The sequence below is a fragment of the Diceros bicornis genome, chromosome 5 (genome assembly GCF_020826845.1).
Source record: "Diceros bicornis minor isolate mBicDic1 chromosome 5, mDicBic1.mat.cur, whole genome shotgun sequence".
NCBI lineage: Eukaryota > Metazoa > Chordata > Mammalia > Perissodactyla > Rhinocerotidae > Diceros > Diceros bicornis.
In genome coordinates, this window is record NC_080744.1 from 29,624,901 (window position 1) to 29,645,893 (window position 20,993).

A 20,993-nucleotide genomic window follows, 5' to 3' on the forward strand; every position below is an offset into this window, starting at 1 on the left:
TATATCTGTGTTTTTCAAAAGAAGTATTATATTTTGGGTGTTTCTTATTTGTTTTAAGTAGAAATATATTCCAAGATTGTATGAAAGGGGAAAAATAATAAATATACAATGTTCAATAGGTCAGTGTCTTGTTTTATCACAAAAACATTTTTTAATAAAATGTACATGATTAAAAAGTGATAAAATATTATTCACCTATTTTGTTTCTCTTTATCTTTTACCCATTCAAAAGATAGTAGTGAAATGCTTTATATTCTTATATACCTGGATTTGTTAAAAATATTAACTGGGAAATGAACGGTGGCAATTATCTATTCACTTTATAAGTAATACTTTATTAAATGTCTCAACTATAGGCAGAAATTCTTTGTCCAGATCTATGAAGAATAAGGGAATTGTTTATTTGGAAACATGGTATAAAGCATTGTTCAGGAAATTGTTAAAATTGAAACCATAAAATTGTAGCGTCAACAGACATTTCATCTAGCTAAGATATTCCTGAAGCTGTAGAATAAATATCTAATCTCTCCCTGGGCATTTCTGGTGGTGGAGCCCATTCCTGGGAAATCAGTTACACACCAAATTGTGTCCTCATAGAACATTTAATAACCATATTTCAGTTTAATTGGTTTTCTTTGTCTCCTATGTCCTTTATTTTGTGTTTGAGATATTACTCTGAAGCTTTAGACTTCGCTATACCTCCAAAGGGGTCTGTGGTACATTTATGCATCTGTGCGCATGTGCACACCACAAACACACACACACACACACACGACTAAGAACTCCTTGAGTGTGGATTGTGAGTATCACCATTGAAGCCAGACTGCCGGATCTGCATTCAGCTCTACAGCACTTACGAGGCTTGTGGTGTTGGGCAAGTTAATTATCTCTTCTATCCTAGTTTTCTCATCATTTTTTGAGCAGAGTTTACAAGTCTACAGGCGGCAAGCTGCAATTGCCTGCGTTTCCAACATGTTTTGTCTTCGCTCAAAGGTTTACAAAGAAATCAAACTAATTAATACAATTAGATAGTGAGAGATTCCACAAGAAAATACAGCTTGATGGATTTTCTTAAAAAATGAAACAAACACAAACCTGCCAACATTGGGCTAGAATTCTAAGGTGAAGCTGAGATTTTAGGTGGAGCCAGTACCAGAGTGCTCATCTCTCTGTTTTCTCTTGCGCCAGGCCACTCTATTCATGTGTATTACCCCAGCTGTTTGTGATCCTTATTAAAGAACTTAAAATACATAATATGCCTTTTTCATCACCATACTATAACTTTTCTTCCAGCTCTAACCTCACATTGACAGAATCCACTCATGCCCTAAACTTTTAGTGACTCGGTCTCAACAAACAGCATTTATTGAATCACCAGGGAACACTGATATTCCTGCAAATTATTCCTATATGAGGATTTAAGCCAAATTGGAGTATAAAAAAAGTTTGTTATACTTCTATCTTCTTTTTTTCTAATGCCTCTCTCCTCCTATCTCCTGATTTTCTTTCTCTTGACTGCACTACAGTAGAAATCTCCTTTTAGTCATTCACATATCATTAGAGCTATGTTAGCTCTTCCAAGTGTACCTTTAATTGTAGGAGGGTGAGCTTGGCCTCTTGTCAAAGTAGTTCAACATTACTCAGTAGAGAGGACATGACATTATCATAAGAAGGATTTTTTTGCCTTTGTCAAACAGATGATACCTTAATCTCCTCTCTCAGTAAAGATAATTCAAGAAATGTTTTTTGGCCCCTTTTACATATCAGAAACTGTGTTCTGTCCTTTGGAAACAGAAATAATAAGACACCATCCCTATCCTTAAAGAGCTTATATTTAATAAGAAGACAGGTAGTTGCAATACAATGTCATAATTGCCATGATGTAAGTTTGCATTACAGTAATATGAGGACTCAGGAAAAGACAAGTCCAAATGTGTTTGCAGAGTCAGAGAAAGCTTCTCTGAGGTAGTGCAGAATCTTAGACTTGAAGGCCAAGTTGGGGGAAAATAGGCCAGAAGGGAGGAACAGCATAGGCAAAGGCAGAGAAACATAAAAATGCCTATGTAATTCACGAGCTGCATGTGATTTGCTATTTCTAGAGTACAAGATGCTCAGTTAGTGGTGGTGGAAAGAGAGATTCCACTGATAGAAAGTAGCCAGAGCCTTGGATGCTAGATATATATTTTAGAGATAATGGGGTAGCCTTGATTAACTGAGGGCAGACTGTAAGCAACAGGCCAAATTTTATCCAGTTCCTGTTGTGAGAATGTTTCACAGCCTTTCAGGTGATTTGATGGAAGTTTTGTCTTATTTATTTTTTCTATGGTGGATAAAAGTGTGCTAAACATATACTCTGGGTTTGAAGACTATGTTGGAGCTACAGAAGAAAAGTTATCCCAGTTCTTCTTGTCTCTTTCCAATCTCTTCTGAACAACCTTAAACTTGCTTACTTGACCAGCATATTGAACTGTAGGTTATACGATGAGCAGACTTGCTACTGTTAGCCAGCAATTTCTGGAAACAGGTCTCCCTTTTGCCTCTTATTCTCTTCTTTTCCCATCGTCTTGTAGCTTGAAGCTATTTCTCAGAATCACTCCTCCTCCCACACCCTGAAATGTCTTTATGGGCTTATTGATGCCTGTTGCCCTGAATGACATGGGCATCCCTGGTGAGGCATATACTACTCAGCACTTGTCTCTCCAAGGGTGAAATATTCTGATTTGATGTTGATTTTAGCATTGCTCATCCCAGTGTTGATGAAAATCATATATGTATTTATTCTCAAATATTTATTATTAAAAGCTTACAATGTGACAGGCTTCATTTTGTGGGAAAGATGACATGCTAGATCAGGAAATAGGTCATTAAAAATTTAAGAAGATTGAAATCATACCAGGTACTTCTTCTGACTACAGTGTAATGACACTAAAAGTCAATAACAAAAAGGAAATGGGAAAATTCACAAATATGTGGAAATTAAACAACATGCTCTTGAGCAACCATTGGATCAAAGAAGAAATCAAAACAGAAATTAGAAAATATCTTGAGACAAATGAAAATGAAGACACAACATAACAAAACTTATGGGATGCAGACCTTCTGGGTCTCTAGGATCATTTGAGGGATGTAAAACCTGAGTCCCTTTTCCTATAGACCCTGACCTTCTCAATTCCCCTCAACTTTTAGCAAGTTTTATACTTGAACTACTATGGAACAAATTAACTGGAAATCATAAGTTCTATATGCTAGAATATTAAAGCTTGAAAGGACTTCATATAGGATCTAATTAAATTAGAGATTTGCACAAGGTCCCATAGTTAATGGTAGAATTTGGTGGGGGCATCTACTTGTCTCTGAAATTATCTCCAACTCAATATTTCTATGTTTACTATGATATAGTCAAAGAATGGTGGGATAGCAACAAGGAAAACACAAAAAGGACATTTATTTAGAAAAAGATATTACTTCAAAAATTGTATCAAATCACTACTTCTGACTGTGCCCTGAGTCAAGTACTGTGGCAGATACTAAAAACAAATAAACGGATTAGCAAACAAAACAACAAAAACAAGCCAGGGCAAAGTCTCTGTTTTCAAAATGTTTATCAATTACAAGAAGGAAAGATACAGACTTAAGACATGGTTAGGTAACAATATAAAGCAATGTACAAAATTAATAATGCAGGAATTATTAGCTCTGAAGAAAGTAAAGAGAGGTCAATAAAAGAATTAAAGAATTCTCCCACAAAGAGGAGGGGCTTGGATTAAACCTTGAAGGATGATGTATAAAACCACACTATGTCTTAGTTCTAAAACCATTGAAAATTTTTGAAATAAAAATTGTAACATCATCTTCTAAATAGGTCTAGAAGAAGAGGAGGACAAAGTGATAACTGACCAGAAAAAATGGCATGTCAAACAAGTCATTTTTTGTCGAGTTTTCGATAATGAAACTTGACAAATCCCCAGCTACATCATCAGAGAGAAGGCCACTTTGCTGATTATCCTCTTGGCTTCTAGGATTAGCAGGGGAAAGTGGTTCTTTGAGCAGGAGCAATGAATTTGTTGCTGGGAGATAAATACATCTAAAGGTATTTTGATACCAGAACCTAGTTTGGTGCTGATGCCTTGCTGCATGAAGTTCATCCAATCTGAGACAAAGCTCAATTTTATTGTGTGTGTGTACACTTAATTTTTTGAGCAACATTAAGTATTTTTACGGCTCTATATACATTTACTCCTGGTTTCATTTATTAGACTGTAGTTAGAGATCAACTTGTGAAATAGTTTAAGTTCAATGGAGATAAATTGAGAACAGGAAATCTAATGAAATAATTAAAGAAGAAAAAAAAAGAAGAAAGAAATTAAATGACTGTATAGAATCACACTACAGACAGTTTCAATTAGGCTAACGACTCCTGAAGGTGAAGATATAGCAACATGAAATTAAGTTCAATATTTCCTGAAATCGTTTGCTAGGTTTATCTTTTACAGTGAACTGTTGGGACCCAGTGTTAGGCTTCTTTTCTACGGTGACGAGAATGAAAGATTAAAGAGCATGCTCAGATTACTGATTGTCAATAGAGAATCTGAGCCAAGGAAGGAGAGGACCTCATCAGTGGAGGGCTTAGAATGGGGACTGGGATAGCCTTTGACTCAAATTTTCTTAGTTTGGGGCTTATGGCAACTATGTTGACTTTGTCTTTGCTGTTAATTTCCCACATTGCATTCTTAATGCTTGGAACCTTATGTTAGAACACATGCAAATTTCCATATAACAGAACCCATAACATGTATTTGGCTATAATTCTAGCAGTGTGTATGTTAGGATGCTAAACTGGAGAACAAAATTCATAGCCTGACATAGAAAAAAATAATGCAGCGTTCCTTACTCTGATCAGCCAACCATGTGCTATCGATCAGAATAAACTATACACAATCAACTTGCAGACTTGATCTAACAGGGTTGAGAAGGTGGCAGGATAGATTTATAATATTCAAAAGTCATATAAAAAAAGGGATTTTTTATTATTTTTTCACTAATATTAATTCATTGTTAGATCTCCCCAGTGACGTTAAACCCATTAGTAAATTGAACTGGCTGTACTTCATCACAAGAAACACACTTAAAAGTATACCTTTTCAATTCTACCAAATCTAATAACTTTTCAAACAATTTTAAACAAGTAACACAGTTGCAATTTACAGTTGTACAGATTCAATATACAGACATATAGACTATTGAGTCAATATATTAAGCTGTATACTCATTTCTTTATGATTCTATCTATCTATCTATCTATCTATCTATCTATCTATCTATCTATCTATCTATCTATCTCTGTCTGTCTCTAGCATTACACCTACCCAACTATCCATCCACTTATCCATGTATCTGCCTCTCCATCCACCTAATGATTGATTTACCTTTCTATTCAACACTTTACAATCTATTTATCCATTATTCATCTATATTTATATATCTGTCTTTATCTAAACACAGGCTAGCACAATATTACATGCAATATTAGTGCAAACTTTGACCATGCCAGGAAATCAGATAATTATTCGTGGTTACAGTAGTTCACTTTTACACATTAAACTTTTCTTCTATGTGTAACTCTCAGAATGACAATCACCAAAAGGCACTTGAAAATAACCTAGCCCTTGTTCAATTAAGAGAGAAAGATGAAGCACCTTTTAGGCTAGACTCTGTCATCGTATAGGTGTATGAACTTGGGCAAGTCACTTTATTCCCTGGTTCTCAATTTCACCATCTGTAAGATAAATAGATATTACTAGGTGATTTCTGTGTTCTAAAAACTCCAGTTATTAGTTACATCAAATATGGTGAATGACCACTGTTATATGGGTTTCTTAAGTCAAATATTATGTTTAACCAAGTGTAAAATGGCTCAGATGCTTAGAACCTTACTATTTATAATATGGCTTTTGATTACAAAAATGATACAGTAAACACCATGGCACCAAAATAACTTATTACTGCTTAGGAAATAAACAAATATCTATATTTGTAGGTGCATGGCCTAAATTCAGCTTCTACTTAGTGACATCTAAAAATAAGCTATTGTGTCCTAGGGTCTTAGTCTCATCTTCTGGAGAATGGGAATGTGGATGGGATTCATTGTACACGCTCTAGGATCCTTTGAATCTTTAATGTAAGATTTAATATAATATAAAAGACTACAAGAATTTTCCTAGAGTTTACTGTACTGTTTTAAAATTGTGAAATCCACTCTGGGGAACGTAGGGACTGAAGATAAATAGATACATTATTCTTATTGAGGGTGGGTTACAAAAACATTAAATAGCAAATATTTTTACTTACCAAGAACCCTCCATTTTTTTCTGGCTTTCAAACTAAAATAATTCATTCATCAGCACCTATGTCAGAAACAAAAACTTCTGTTGTTTCTTCAGTGTACAGAGGGCTATACTAGGTTTTGGTGCTTTCACACTTGCCTCTTTTTTTGGAAACTCTTACAAGAGACTGGGAGGGAATTTAGTCTTTCTTAAAACATGTGAATTTCTCGGGCCAGTCCCGTGGCTTAGCGGTTAAGTGCACGCGCTCCACTACTGGCTGCCTGCATTCGGATCCCGGGCGCACACCAACACACTACTCCTCTGGCCATGCTGAGGCCGCGTGCCACATACAGCAACTGGAAGGATGTGCAACTATGACACACAACTATCTACTGGGGCTTTGGGGGAAAAATAAATAAATAAAATTATAAAAAAAAAAAACATGTGAATGTCTCAGGGGGAACAATACTCAACTAAATGCTTACATCTGACAAAAATTGAACATTCTAAAAAGTGAGTCTCGTGCAGTAAAATGTTGAGTATAGGTTTGATAACGCCCTGTAGTATATGTTATACTGTGTGAGAAACAATCAATATGACTGGAACTCAGTGGCTCCTGTGACTGATCACAGAAATAGTTCTCCCGAGAACTAATTGATTTCTTGCAATAGCATCACTATGTTGACCAATGGAGTGAGGGGGATAAATGCTGAACAAGTATTTCATTTTTGTATGAGGAAATCAAGGGTTGTGATCAGTCTTTCTAGACTTAAAGACACGGCTGCTAAGTTTCCTCATGGAACCCTTGACATCTTTATTTCTAAGGGTATAAATCATTGGATTCAAGAGGGGAGTGAAAATGGTATAAAACACTGAGAGCACTTTGTCTATTGGGAAATTTGTGAAAGGCCACACATAGATGAAAATGCACGGGCCAAAGAAAAGGGTCACGACAGTGAAGTGGGCACTGCAAGTGGAGAGGGCTTTGGAGGACCCACCAGAGGAACGTTGCCGAACGGTGACCAGGACGACAGTGTAGGAGATCACCAGGAGGATGAAGCACACCAGAGCAATCATGCCACTGGTTGAGATCATAAACACTCCCAGAATGTACGTGTCTACGCAGGCGAGTTTAATCACCAAGGGGAGGTCACAAAAGAAGCTGTCCACTTCATTGGGTCCACAGAAGGGCAGATTCACAGTAAATGCTAACTGACTCATGGCATGGAAGATGCCGATGATCCAGGAAAGTGTCACAAGCCCAACACACATTCTCCGGCTCGTGATGGTTAAGTAACGTAGAGGCTTACATATAGCCACGTAGCTATCAAAAGACATGGATATCAGCAGTACAATCTCAGCACCCCCTAAGAGATGCAGGAAGAATATCTGAGTAATGCAGCCTTCAAAAGAGATGGCTTTGTGATCACTGAGGAAATCTGCAATCATTTTGGGGGTGGCGAAAGAGGCCAGAGACATGTCAATGAAGGAGAGATTGCCCAGCAGAAAGTACATAGGGGAGTGAAGGCGTGGCTCTGACACGATGGTGAGCATGATAAGGAGGTTCCCCAGGACAGTGGCTGCATAGACTATGGAGAAAAACAGGAAATAGAAGATCTGGAGTTCCCAAGAACTGGAGAGACCCTGTAGTATGAATTCAGTTATGACTGACTGATTATTCCAGGCCATTCACTCTGATTTCTGGAAGGACTCTGACATTTCCAGATGGGAGAACTAGGAAAAAACACAGTGATCAAACTCAAACTGAGATTTTCTTTGCATGAAATAATTAATGGCAGCTCACCACCCGATAGTCCCCGGTCCCCGGTTGTATCTCTCCCCTGCTCACGGTGGTCAAATATTTCCCCCATGGCCTTTCCAGATATCTTAATTGATTAAATTCAAAATTAATTCTTATGACTTAGCAATTTGCTTACAAGTAAGATGCAAACCTTCAAAATTGAAATAAAAATTAAACTATTTGAATATTTACCTCTCAGTTTGTGAAATAAAAATTTCACAGCTAGCTGCCAACACGTTTTGAAGGGGAAGGGAAGGGTAACTTTTTCAAAACACGATGATAGTGAAAGACTGGAGTGAGCAATGTTTGAGAATCATGACTGACTATTAGTGGGAACACAATAGTGGAAAAGAATGTGGGCACTGGTCTCTTACAGTGGGTTGGAAAAGGAATACAACATGAGGGGAGGGAAATGGCTACAGAGAAACATAATCTATTTCAATTTTCTAATGGAGATGGTCCAGAATAAAAATGAAATAGCCCCTCATTCTTAGTTCTTCATTTCAATTATGCAGACGTGAATGACCCTTTTTCTACGCTACCAAGGCCACATATTTTTCAAAGGCTGGTGAACACGATGTGGTTAGAGTCTGAAAGTTTCATACATTTCCAAGTACATTTTAAATAAAAAGACTCTGTTAAATACCATACTGCCTGAAGTCAGATATTTTTTAACTGCTGGATTTTATAGATTTTCACCAAAGCAGTTTGAAGCAGAAAACTCTTTCTGTTTCCAGAGTTCACTTGGACAAATAGGAAATAGTTTATATGGAGAAAGAGGCAGTAATGGTGAAGTTGTGTAATATAACATGCCTCAAAAGTTAAAACAAACTGCTTAGCAAAACTAGCTCTCACTGAGATCTGAGAAGACTGACAAAGTGCACTGAAAGCCAATTGAAATGTGTACCTAAAATTCATGACAAAATCCCTTTCATCTTGCCACTAAAACAAGCTTTTCTTTTCTTTCTCAAAACTCTGCTACAAGTATGCATTCTAAATGAGTTGTTCCAAGGTTAAACCCAATTTACACATGCAATTACCCATACACTTTGGCTTTTTGTCCTGAAGATTGGTGCCCTTTCTTTAACCTCACATTATTCTCTGACTTGACCCATTCCAGAAACTTTTAGATTTGTTTCTGCACCGACATACCTGATGTTAAAATGGATGTCTGCAGCACAGCTCTCGCTTAAACCGGTGTAGCAGAAATAGCAGTGACCTGGATTCAGAAAATGTGGATTCAAATCATGTCTTAGGTGTGTGAGATTAGATAATTTACTGAGTCAACTGGCACCTCTGACTCTTCACCTATAATATTAGTGGATTGATCTAGATGATTTTCCGATCCTTTCCACAGACATATTAATATTTCAATATTCAACTAATCCCTGAAGGCAGTGACAACTGCTCCAGAGTGATCTCAGGTCAATCTGACCTATGCCTAATTTCTGGGTACAGGAGGCTCACAGTCCTTGAGACCTTTGTATTTATAATGTCTGTGTTGATATGAATTGATTCAGGGAAGTACATGGCATGAAAAAGACCAGCTGCTGCTTGGGGAATAAACAAATCTTCAAATTGCACCAGGAGTTATTAAAACATTCAAGTTGGTTTAGCCAGAGTGAAAGATGGATCAGAAATGTTGTGAAGGTTCTTAAGTGCTTTATGTACATGGCATGGATGTGATGGGATGGAAAAGATGTGAGGAATAGCCTTGATCTTGGACCATAGCAAAGATAAGACAAATAGGATCTTTTATTTCACGTGTGGGCTGCAAATGTTATCTCTCAGTTCCTCCACTAATAATTGAGGGTAAGGCTTGTATTTCCATTTGGAAAAAAATTCATACGGTAAACAGAATCAATAAATGTTTGAGACTTTAGATTTTATAATATTCACTTGAATCATTAAAGAATAGGGGAAGAAAAGAGAAATGAAAATTAAACAAATATCTGGTTTAGAATTTCTAAATATATAAAGGATGTTGTGATCATCAAGTCTTTAATATCTGTGCAAAAATCAGAATAACAACCAATACAATACAACTTAAAATATTTCACTAAAATTTCTCTAAACACAAAATTTTGAAATATTTACATTGTGCTTAGCTTGTACTCATAAAGTAAAAAGAAATAATTTGATGAAACTACACTATATGCAGTTGGTGTAGTATAAAGTGCATTGGATGTCAGATTTGGAGGCCTGAGTTCCCATCACAGTGCAAGATTTTACTACATTACCCTGAGTACATGATCACATTATCGTTCTGTGTCTCAATTTCCTCATTAGTGATGAGAAATATAAAACGTGCCAGGTGCCTTCTAATGACTATTAAGTGAGGTAATATATCTGTAAACCTTAGATAGTATCTGACTAATTGGCTGGTACTTAATAAATGTTAGTTATTATGTCTACCTTTCTGTGGGAGAAATCTAGCCTTTCCACTTTGTCTCTACTACACGGTGTTCTGAAGGGTTTGGGTTAATTTATAACTTGTTCTTTCTCTGAGGTGTGTAAACTACCATCTGTCTTTTCCTCATCTTCTGTTCTCTGTACTAGTCTGCTCATGTCTTCCTTGCCTTATTCTCTTATACATTTTACTTTCCTTGGATGTCATGTGGCTTGCCTCATTTTCTGATTTTAAGTGGCAACCAGACAATCTAAAGGAGTGATCTGTTATATGTCCTTTACCTTCACCGAAAGAAGTTCTCTATGATATCGGTACACCTTTGAGATGCATATTATTGAGATGCCTTTTTTGCCACTGTGCTTCTCAGAACAAAATACAAAACCTTTTTGAGACTACCTATTATTTTACATTATGTGGGAGGTGTTAACCCAAGAGAGTGTTATTACAAGCATAAAAATTGAAAAGGAAAAAGTAAAACTATATTTTTTTGCAGATGATTTTATTATGTAACCCAAAACATTTACAACCCAAATACATACCACCCAAAGGATTTAATGGAAAAACTACTACAAAAAATATAATTTAGTAAAGCAGCAGTTTATAAAATTAACATGTAGAAGTCAACAGTCTTTATATATACAAATAAAATACAAAAGCAAAAAAGACCAAATATTTACAGAAATCCATATATTTAAAGAAAGTGTCCAAAACTTACGCGAGGAAAAGTATAAAGCCTCATGTAAGACAAATATAGACTTGAACAAATGGAAAGATATGCCATCATCTTGAATAAGAAGATGCACTATCATAATGATATCAGTTATCCTTAAGTTAATTTACAAATTTAATGCAATCCTGATACAAATAACAGCAGTCTTCTTTGGTCTAGATGAACTGATTACAAAATTATTTTGGAAAAATGACATGCAAATGTGCAAGAAGATCCAGGAAAACATTTTAAAAAGTAGAGCAATGGGACAGAGTTAATTCTAAAAGGCATTCAAACATACTGTAAAGACATCATAAATAAAACAATTTGATATTGATGAATGAATATACAGAGAATTGAAAGAAACAAAATAGAAAACCTGGAAACAAACTTGCAAATGGAAATAAAGTATATGATAAATGAAGTTGCTAAAATGAGTGGGGGAAATTAAGTGCTTTTTAATAAGTGGTTTTGAGATAACTGGATAGCCACATGGAAAAAGATAAAGATGCATTCATTCCTCATACCTTACCTGTAACTATTCAAAATGGAACAGTTATTTAGATGTAAAAATTAAACTACTTTATGATCTGGGAGAGAAAATCATTCCTAACTACAACTCAAAATCCAGAAGTAATAAGGGAAAATTGAAAATTTTGATTACATAAATAAGTTTGTTTGGCAGAAACACAAAATCATAGCTGACACACAAATGAACACCTGGGAAAAAAATTACAACTTTTTAGGACAGACAAAGCATTGGTATATTAATACATAAAGAGCTACTAAAAATAGAGAATAAAAAGACCAAAAACTCTGCAGAGAAATGGAAAAGATGTGCAAATGGCCATTAACTATATAAAAGATGCTCAAAATATGTCTAATATGAAAATACGTTAAAAGTACATTGAGATACTACTTATCACCTATCATTTGGTAAAATGATCAGACAGCAAAATTTTATAGCTTGAAAATCTCCTTTAAATGATGCTATGGTGAGGTAAGGCAAATAGGAAAGTGAAATGATACATCACCATGGAGGGGCATTTAATGTATATATTTTTAAAGATACCTCTAAGGAGAGGGATATAATAGGGTAGACATGTCAGAGATGAAATAAAAACTTCTTTTTTTTTTTTAGTCTTTAAAAAAAATTAGCTTTATTCAGGTGTAATTCACACACAATAAAATTTCCTATTTTAAGTGAAACAGTTCAGCGAATTTTGAAAAATGCATAGTCATGTAAACACTACCACAATCAAAATATTCATCCTTCCCAAAAAAAACCTCCTTATGCGCTTTTGCGGTCAATACCCTTGCCCCACCTCCAGCCTCAAGAAACCAATGGTCTGCTTTCTTTCACTATTATTTTCTTCTTCCAGAATTTCACATAAGTTTAATCCTACAGCGTATAGTCTTTTTTATTTTCATCTTTTTAATTGAGGTAATATTCATTTATAACATTATATAAATTTCATGTGTACATCATTACATGTTGATTTCTCTGTAGACTACATCATGATCACTACCCAAAGACCATTACCATCTGTCACCGTACACATGTGCCCTATTACACTTTCGCCCTCCTCCCTCCCCTCTTCCTGTCTGGAAACCACAAATTTAACCTCTGTACTTATGTGTCTATTTGTTGTATTTATCTTCCACTTATAAGTGAAATCATATGGTATTTAACTCTATCTGTCTGACTTATTTTGCTTAACATAAACTCTCAAGGTCCATCCATATTGTCACAAATGGCAAGATTCCATCTTTTTATGGCTGAGTAGTACTCCATTATGTATACATACCACATCTTCTTTATCCATTCATCCAGTGATGGGCACTTAGGTAGTTTCCAAGTCTTGGCTATTCTGAATAATGCTGCAATGAACATAGGGGAGCAAATATCTTTATGCATTCATATTTTCCTGTTCTTTGGATAAATACTCAGAAGTGGAATAGCTGTATCATATAGAAGTTCTATTCTTAATTTTTTGAGGAATCTCCATACTGCTTTCCATAGTGGCTGCACCAGTTTGCATTCCCACCAGCAGTGTATGAGAGTTCCATTTTCTCCACATCCTCTCCAACACTTGTTATTTCTTGTCTTGTTAATTATAGCCTTTCTGACAAGCATGAGGTGATATCTCATTGTAGTTTTGATTTGCATTTCCCTAATAATTAGTGATGTTAAACATCTTTTCATGTGCCTGTTGACCGTATGTATATCTTCTTTATAAAAAATGTTCCTTCAGATCCTTTGCCCATTTTTTAAGTGGGTTGTTTGGTTTTTTGTTGCTGAGTTATATGCGTTCTCTATAATTTTGATAGTAACCCCTTATCAGATATATGATTTGCAAATATCTTCTTTCTATTGATTGGTTGTCTTTTTGTTTTGTTGATGGTTTCCTTTGCTGTGCAGAAGATATTTAGTTTGTTGTAGTCCCATATGTTTACTTTTTCTTTTGTTTCCCTTGCCCGATCAGACATGGTATTTGAAAATATGCTGCTAAGAATGATGTCGAAGAGCATATTGCCTATGTCTTTTGATTAGAGCATTTAGTCCATTGACATTTAATAGCTATTGATAAGCATGTATATATTGCCATTTTGTTACTTTTTTCCTGGATGTGTTAATAGTTCTTCTATGTTCCTTTTTTCTTCTCTTGCTCTCTTTCCTTGTGATTTGATGGCTTACTTTAGTATAATGTTTCAGTTCCTTTCTCTTAATTTTTTGTGTATTTATTATAGGTTTCCAGTTTGTGATTGCCATGAGGTTCATATTAACGCACTATGTAAATAGCAATCTATATTAAGTTGATGTTCTCTTAAGTTTGATCTCTTAACCCTATGCTTTTATTCCCCCTCCAAATTTTGTTTTTGACATCATGTTTTACCTCTTTTTGTATGTGTGTATCCCCTAACCTCTCATCATGGAGATAGATATTTTTAGAACTTTTGTCTTTTGACCTTCATATTAGCTTTTTAGGTGGTTGATCCACTACCTTTTCTGTATATTTGCCTTTCTCAGTGATTTATTTTCTTCGATAATTTTCTTATTCCTATTTGTGGTCTTTTCTTTTCCACTTAAATAAGTCCCTCTAACATTTCTTGTAAGGCTGGTTTAGTGGAGATGAGCTCCTTTAGTTTTTGCTTGTCTGTAAAACTCTATCTCTCCTTCCATTCTGAATGATAACCTTGCCAGGTTGAGTATTCTTGGTTGTAGGTTTTTTCCTTTCAGCACTTTCAAAATATCCTGCCACTCCCTTCTAGACTGTAAGGTTTCTGCTGAGAAGTCAGCTGATAGCTTTATGGAGTTTCCTTTGTATGCAATTTGTTGCCTTTCTCTTGCACCTTTTAGGATTATCTCTTTATCTTTAAATCTTGACATTTTACTTATAATGTGTCTTGGTGTGGGCCTCTTTGCGTTCACCTTGTTTGGTGCTCTCTGTGCATCCTATACCTGACTGGCTGTTTCCTTCCTCAGGTTAAGGAAGTTTTCAGCTGTTATTTCTTCGACAGGTTCTCTGCCCCTTTGTCTCTCTCTTCTCTCTCTGATATATGCATAATATGGGTGTCAGTATGCTTGATGTTGTCCAGGAGGTTCCTTATACTGTTCTCGTTTTTTATAATTCTTTTTTCCGTTCAGTTTGGGTGATTTCCTCTACTCTTTCATCTAGATTACTCATCCACTCTTTTGTGTCATCTACTCTGCTGTTGATTCTCTCTAGTGAATTTTTCATTTCCATTATTGTATTTATCAGCTATGATTGGTTCTTTTTTCTATTTTCCATTTCTTTGTTGAAGTTCTTACTGTGTTCATCTATTCTTCTCCCAAGATCAATGAACATCTTTATGACTATTTACACTCTTTTTCAGGTAGATTGTTTATCTCTGTTTCATTTGGTTCTTTTTCTGTTTTGTGAAAAAAAATCAGAAATCAGAAAATCTGAGGATTTGTCCTGTTTCCTTATTTGGAACATATTCCTTTGTCTCCTCATTCTGCCTACTTCTCTGTGTTTATATCTATGTATTAGATAGATCAGCTATGACTCTCAATCTTGGAAACGTGGGCTTATGTAAGAGATGACTTAGGGGGCCCAGCAATGTGCTTCCCTCTCATCACCCATTCCAAATATTCCAAAAGTGTCCCTTCTATGGCCATGTGTGCCCTTCTGTTCTGGTGGGGTGGCTTCTGCCTCAGGCACATGGGTGGGCTAGGCTGGTCCCCATGCAAGCTGGTTATGAGGCTAAGCCATATGCAACTGTTATGGTTGCTTTATTGGGTGTGGCAAGCTACAGAATGGCTGGCTGTGAGGTCTAATAGCACACAACTACTGCTGTTTTGCTGTTAAGTGAATCAGGCCTCCAGTGTGGCTGGTTGCTAGGCTCAGGGTCTCACAATTGCAGCAGGCTTCCAGTGGGCTCTCTACAGTGTACAACTGTGGTTGGCTCTCTCAGAAGCGCAAATGGGTGAGGCTGGCCCCAGGCACTGCAATGCACAGTCATTTTAGGTGTTGAAATGGTAAGCAGATCCCCCATGTGGCTGTTTGAGGGACCAGGGGTACAAGTCTGCTGCAGTCAACATGCACCACCACCCATGGGCCCATACATCCTTCCAATGCAGGCCCACCCCATGCTTGCATCACATGCATGTCCTACCAAGGTGGACCATCTCGCCCCACTGCAGAGGTCCCACCCACCCCACGTACGTGGGCACACAAGTTTCCTATGGGATTGCTGGGGGTGGAGGGGGAGTCTTGGGGATGGGGCTACCTGCCCTAGCTGCACTGGATTAAATCAGAGCTCTAGTGGGCAAGGCAAATCCCTGTGCTAACAGGCTAGAGGAAGGAATCCAATGGTATCTGCCAGGGTCCATGTCAGCACCACCACACTAGGTCACAGTAATGGCTGGCACCAGTGGCTCAGTCTCTGGTGGGGTGGACCCAGCCACCTCCTGCCTCTCTGAGATGCACTCAGAGCTTACCAGTGAGTGTCTTTTACCAATGTACTATGCGCTTTTCTTTCTGGTGTTTCTGTGTTGGTTTCCAGAATGGGTGAATCTGTGCTTGGGCCCTTTAAGAGCAAACTTTTCTTTCCCTGAAGTTCGATAGTTATTCTGGGGATATTCCCTGTAGGTTTTCAAAGCCAGCAAAGCCAGGTATTATGGGGTCTCATCTCAATTGTGCTGAATTCAAAGGCTGGGATGCCTATTCTGGCATAGATCCCCAGCTCAGATCCCCCCATTCCTCTAGGAAAAGCTTTATACCTTTAAGATTGCTCCTGGCATGAAGCACTGATGCTAGGCTGTGTTTTGTCCCTCAGCAGAGGTGTATTTCTGTCTCTTCCACTCCTGTCAGTGTTATCACTTGTTGTGGGGGTTCTTTTTATCTAGTCTCCAGATCTCTCTAAGAGGTAATTGTTCCACAGGTAGTTGTACATTTGTTGTGTCTGTGGGAGGAGGTGAGTTCAGGGTCCTGTTATGCCACCGTCTTCCCAGGATCTGTATAGTAGTGCTTGATTTGTCTCCTTTCACTCAGCAAATTGCTTTCAAAATTCATCCAGGTCATTGTGTGTCATGTTAGTTCATTGCCTTTTATTTCTGAGTAGTATTCCATGGTAGAGTTATTCACAATGTGTTTACCCATGCACTAGTTGATGGACTTTTGGGTTGTTTACAGTTTTTTACTATTATAAATAAAGCTGCTATGAACAATTGTGTACAAGTCTTTGAGTGCACTTGGCAAATACCTATTCTCTTAGTAAATATCTATTAGTAGGATTGCTGGGTAGTATGGTAAGTATTATTTTTAACTTTATAAGAATCTGACAAATTGTTTTCTGAAGTGGTTATACCATTTTTCCTTCCCACCAACAATGTATGAGAATTCCACATCTTCTCCAGCACTTGATATTAGCTTTTAAATTTTAGCCCTGGTAGTGTGTGTGACATGGTATCTCATTTTCATTTTAATTTACTTTCCCCTAATAACTAATGATGTTGAGTATCTTTTCATGGGCTTACAATCTTTTTCATACATCTTCTCTGGTAAAGAGCGTGTTCAAATCTTTTACACAGTTCTAATCAAGTTGTTTTGTCCTCTTAGTATTGAGTTGTAAGTTCCTTATATATTCATACATCCTTTATCAGATATATCTTGTGAAAATATTTTATCCCAGTCTGCAACATGTCTTTTTATTTCTTTAACAGTATCTTTCAAAGAGCAAATGTTTAATTTTGATGAAATTCAATTTTTATTTTATGATTCATACTTTATGTATCTAGCTAAAGAAATCCTTGCCTAATCCAAGACTACAAAGATTTTCCTTTATACATTCCTCTAGAAGTTTATAGCTTTAGCTCTTGTATTTTGGGTCTATGAAAGATTTGAAGTTAATTTTTTTAGTATGAATTTAGACATTTTATTTTATTTTTTTATTCTCTGAAACAAGGTTTGTAGTATTAGGAAGACATGGTATTTGAAGCTTTGTTAGAATTCCCCTGTGAGACCATCTGGGCATGGAGAAATCATTGATGTGTTCCTTGATAATGTTGCCTATTTCTTCTATGGTTTATTTGAACTTTATATCTCTATTGGAGTAATTTTGGTAAACTGTGATTTGGCTAGGAACTTACCTATTTCATCCAGATTTTCAAAACTAGTTGCATAAATTTATTCAGATTAGCTTCTTATAATTTTTAAAGTTTCAACAGTTGTTTCTCCCTTGTCAATTCTTATTTTGCATATTTGAGAGTTTTTTCTCCTGGATTAAGTTAGCTAGTGGAATGAAATTAGACCCCTATCTCATACTACTCACAAAGATTAACTCAAAATGTATTAAAGAATTAAACAGAAGACCTGAAACCACAAAACTCCTCAAAGAAAACATAGGGGAAAGTTCCTTGACATTGTTCTTCACAATGATTTTTTGGATATGATACCAAAGCACAAGCAACGAGAGCAAAATTTAGTAAGTAGGACTACATCAAACTAAATAGCTTCTGCACAACAAAAGAAAACATCAACAAAGTAGAAAGACAATCTATGGAATGGGAGAAAATATTAGAAATCATATATCTGATAAACTGTTAATATCTAAATATGTGAACAACTCATACAACTCAATAGCAAAAAAACTAATAATTCAATTAAAAAATAGGCAGAGGAACTGAACAGATATTTTCACAAAAAAGACATACAAATGGCCCGTAGGTACATGAAAAGTTGCTCAACATCACTAACTACCAAGGAAATGCAAATCAAAACCACAATGAGATATCCCCTCATAACTGTCAGAATGTTTATCATAAAAAAGACAAGAGATAACAAGTGTTGGTAAGGATGTGGAGAAAAGGGAGCCCTGGTGCACTGTTGGTGGGAGTGTAAAAGGGTACAGCCACTATAGAAAACAGAATGGACATTCTTCAAAAAATCAAAAATAGAACTACATATGATCTAGCAATCCCACTTCTGAGTATATATCCAAAGGAAATGAAATCAGAATCTCAAAGAGATATCTGCACTCTCATGTTCACTGCAGCATTATTCACAATAGTCAAGTTATGGAAACAACCTGTGTCAATCAACAGAGGAATAGATAAAGAACGTGCAGTGGAATATTATTTAGCCATAAGAAAGAAGGAAATTCTGCCATTTGTGACAACATGGATGGATCTCTTGAGGGCATTATGCTAAGTGAAACAAGTCCAACAGAGAAAAAAAAATATTACATGGTATCACTTATATGTGGAATCTTAAAAAGCCGTACTCATAGAAACAGAGTAGAATGGTAGTTATCAGGGGCTTGGAGGTGAGAGAAATGGGGAGATGATGGTCAAAGTGTACAAACTTTCAGTTATAAGATGGATACATTTTGGGGATCTAATGTACAGCATGGTGATTATAGTTAAAAATAATGTATTACATACTTTAAAATTGCTAAGAGTGTAAATCTTAAATGTTATCACCACAAAAAAGAAATGGAAATTATGTGAGGCTGTGGAGGTGTTAGCTAACTCTATGGTGGTAAACATTTCACAATATATAAGTGTATCAAATCAAGCATTGTACACCTTAAACTTCCATAATGTTATGTGTCAATTATATTTTAATAATGGGGGAAAAATAAAAAATAAGAAGGACATAAATCATGTAGATTTTTGGTCAAGAGAATAAGCAATAGATTTAGGTTCCAAAAAAAAAAGACCTAAAAAACAAAACAAAAAAAGAAAGCATTAAGTTCCATAAAGTAGAAATGTTACAATCACTCTATGATCAAATGCAACAAAACTAGAAAATAATGACATTTTTTTTTTTTTGGTGAGGAAGATCAGCCCTGAGCTAACATCTGCCAATCCTCCTCTTTTTTTTTTTTTTTGCTGAGGAAGACTGGCCCTGGGCTAACATCCATGCCCATCTTCCTCTACTTTATATGGGACGCAGCCACAGCATGGCTTGACAAGTGGTGCATAGGTGCATGCCCGGGATCCGAACTGGCGAACCCCCGGGCCGCCACAGCAAAGCGCGCGCACGTAACTGTTTGTGCCACCGGGCTGGCCCCAATGACAACGTTTTTAAAAGGTCCTTGCATATGGACATTTAAACATCTTCTATTAAATATTTGGGGCTAAAACATAAACTACAAACCAAAATTATAGAATTTCTTAAAATTCATGATAATAAAAACACATTTCTGAATCTATGAAGAATATTTAAAATAGTGATCAGCAAAAATGTATAGCTTTAAAAACATGTCAGTAATAAGTTAATTAAGTTCCCAATTCAGAAAGCTAGGAAAAGAATAGTGACATAAGCCAAAATAAAACAAGGGTAAAGAAATTAAGTAAGGGTAAAGGACTAGAAAAAGAGTAGAATTAAATAACAAATCACAATCTCAGTTCTTTTAAAAACTTCTTTGAATATATCTAGGCTGTTAGTTTTTATTTAGGTTAGGAACTATATCAATCAGTGTTCAGTTTGGGAAGCAGAGCCACTATGCATTACGGGATAAGGGATTTACCATAGAAACTGGACCTTGAACAATTGTGGGAGGCCCTGGGAAGTGAAGATATGAAATGGAGATCTGCAGAATCAGAAGCAGCACTAACCAGACAATGTGAGAAACTGGGCCGATCTAGCCAATGAAGTAGGGATCATAAAGGGGGAGCTGGTAGAAAAAAATTGTTAAATTGTTAATTCTGTGGATCTGCAGAAAACATCTGGTCCCAGCCTGTAGCTGCTGTTGATCCTCAAATCCAGTAGTCAGGAAACAGAATTGGTTGCAAGAGTCAGAGAGCAAGACAAGCTGGAACCTCTTGCTACGTCTGCCTCTGTATGTCATCTAATCTAACCACAATGATCAGAGAGTAATGGCTGCTGCTTTGTGCTGCCTCTCAATCCCAAACAGGTTTCCTTTTAGACAATACTAACCCAGAATCATACAGAAAAGGGAATTATGGGAAATGTAGTTCTTACTTAACCACATTGACAAGAGAAAGATGCAGTACACTCCACCCTTCAGTCCACAGGAGAGACTCAAGCAGTTGCATTTATCTGCGAGCTCAGTGCTGGAACCTTCAGAATGGCTTCCTGAACTTATTTGGTGCCTCAGCTGGAGCAGCTGAAACGGCTGGGGTCTGGCTGGGCTCCCTCTTTCCACGTGGTGTCTCATCATCCAGTCGTTTAGCCTGAGCTTCCTTACACAGGGACTGTATCGTAACATGTGGAATGAAAACTGCTGACCTATTAA

General features: G+C 36.5%; 1 protein-coding gene across 1 annotated transcript; it reads right to left on the reverse strand.

The window, feature by feature from the left end:
• Positions 1-7,064: 7,064 nt before the first annotated feature.
• On the reverse strand, positions 7,065-8,012 carry LOC131405875 (olfactory receptor 4K3). Its single transcript, XM_058541114.1, has one exon. The coding sequence runs from the start codon at positions 8,010-8,012 to the stop codon at positions 7,065-7,067; it is 948 nt and encodes a 315-aa protein (XP_058397097.1).
• Positions 8,013-20,993: the final 12,981 nt, after the last annotated feature.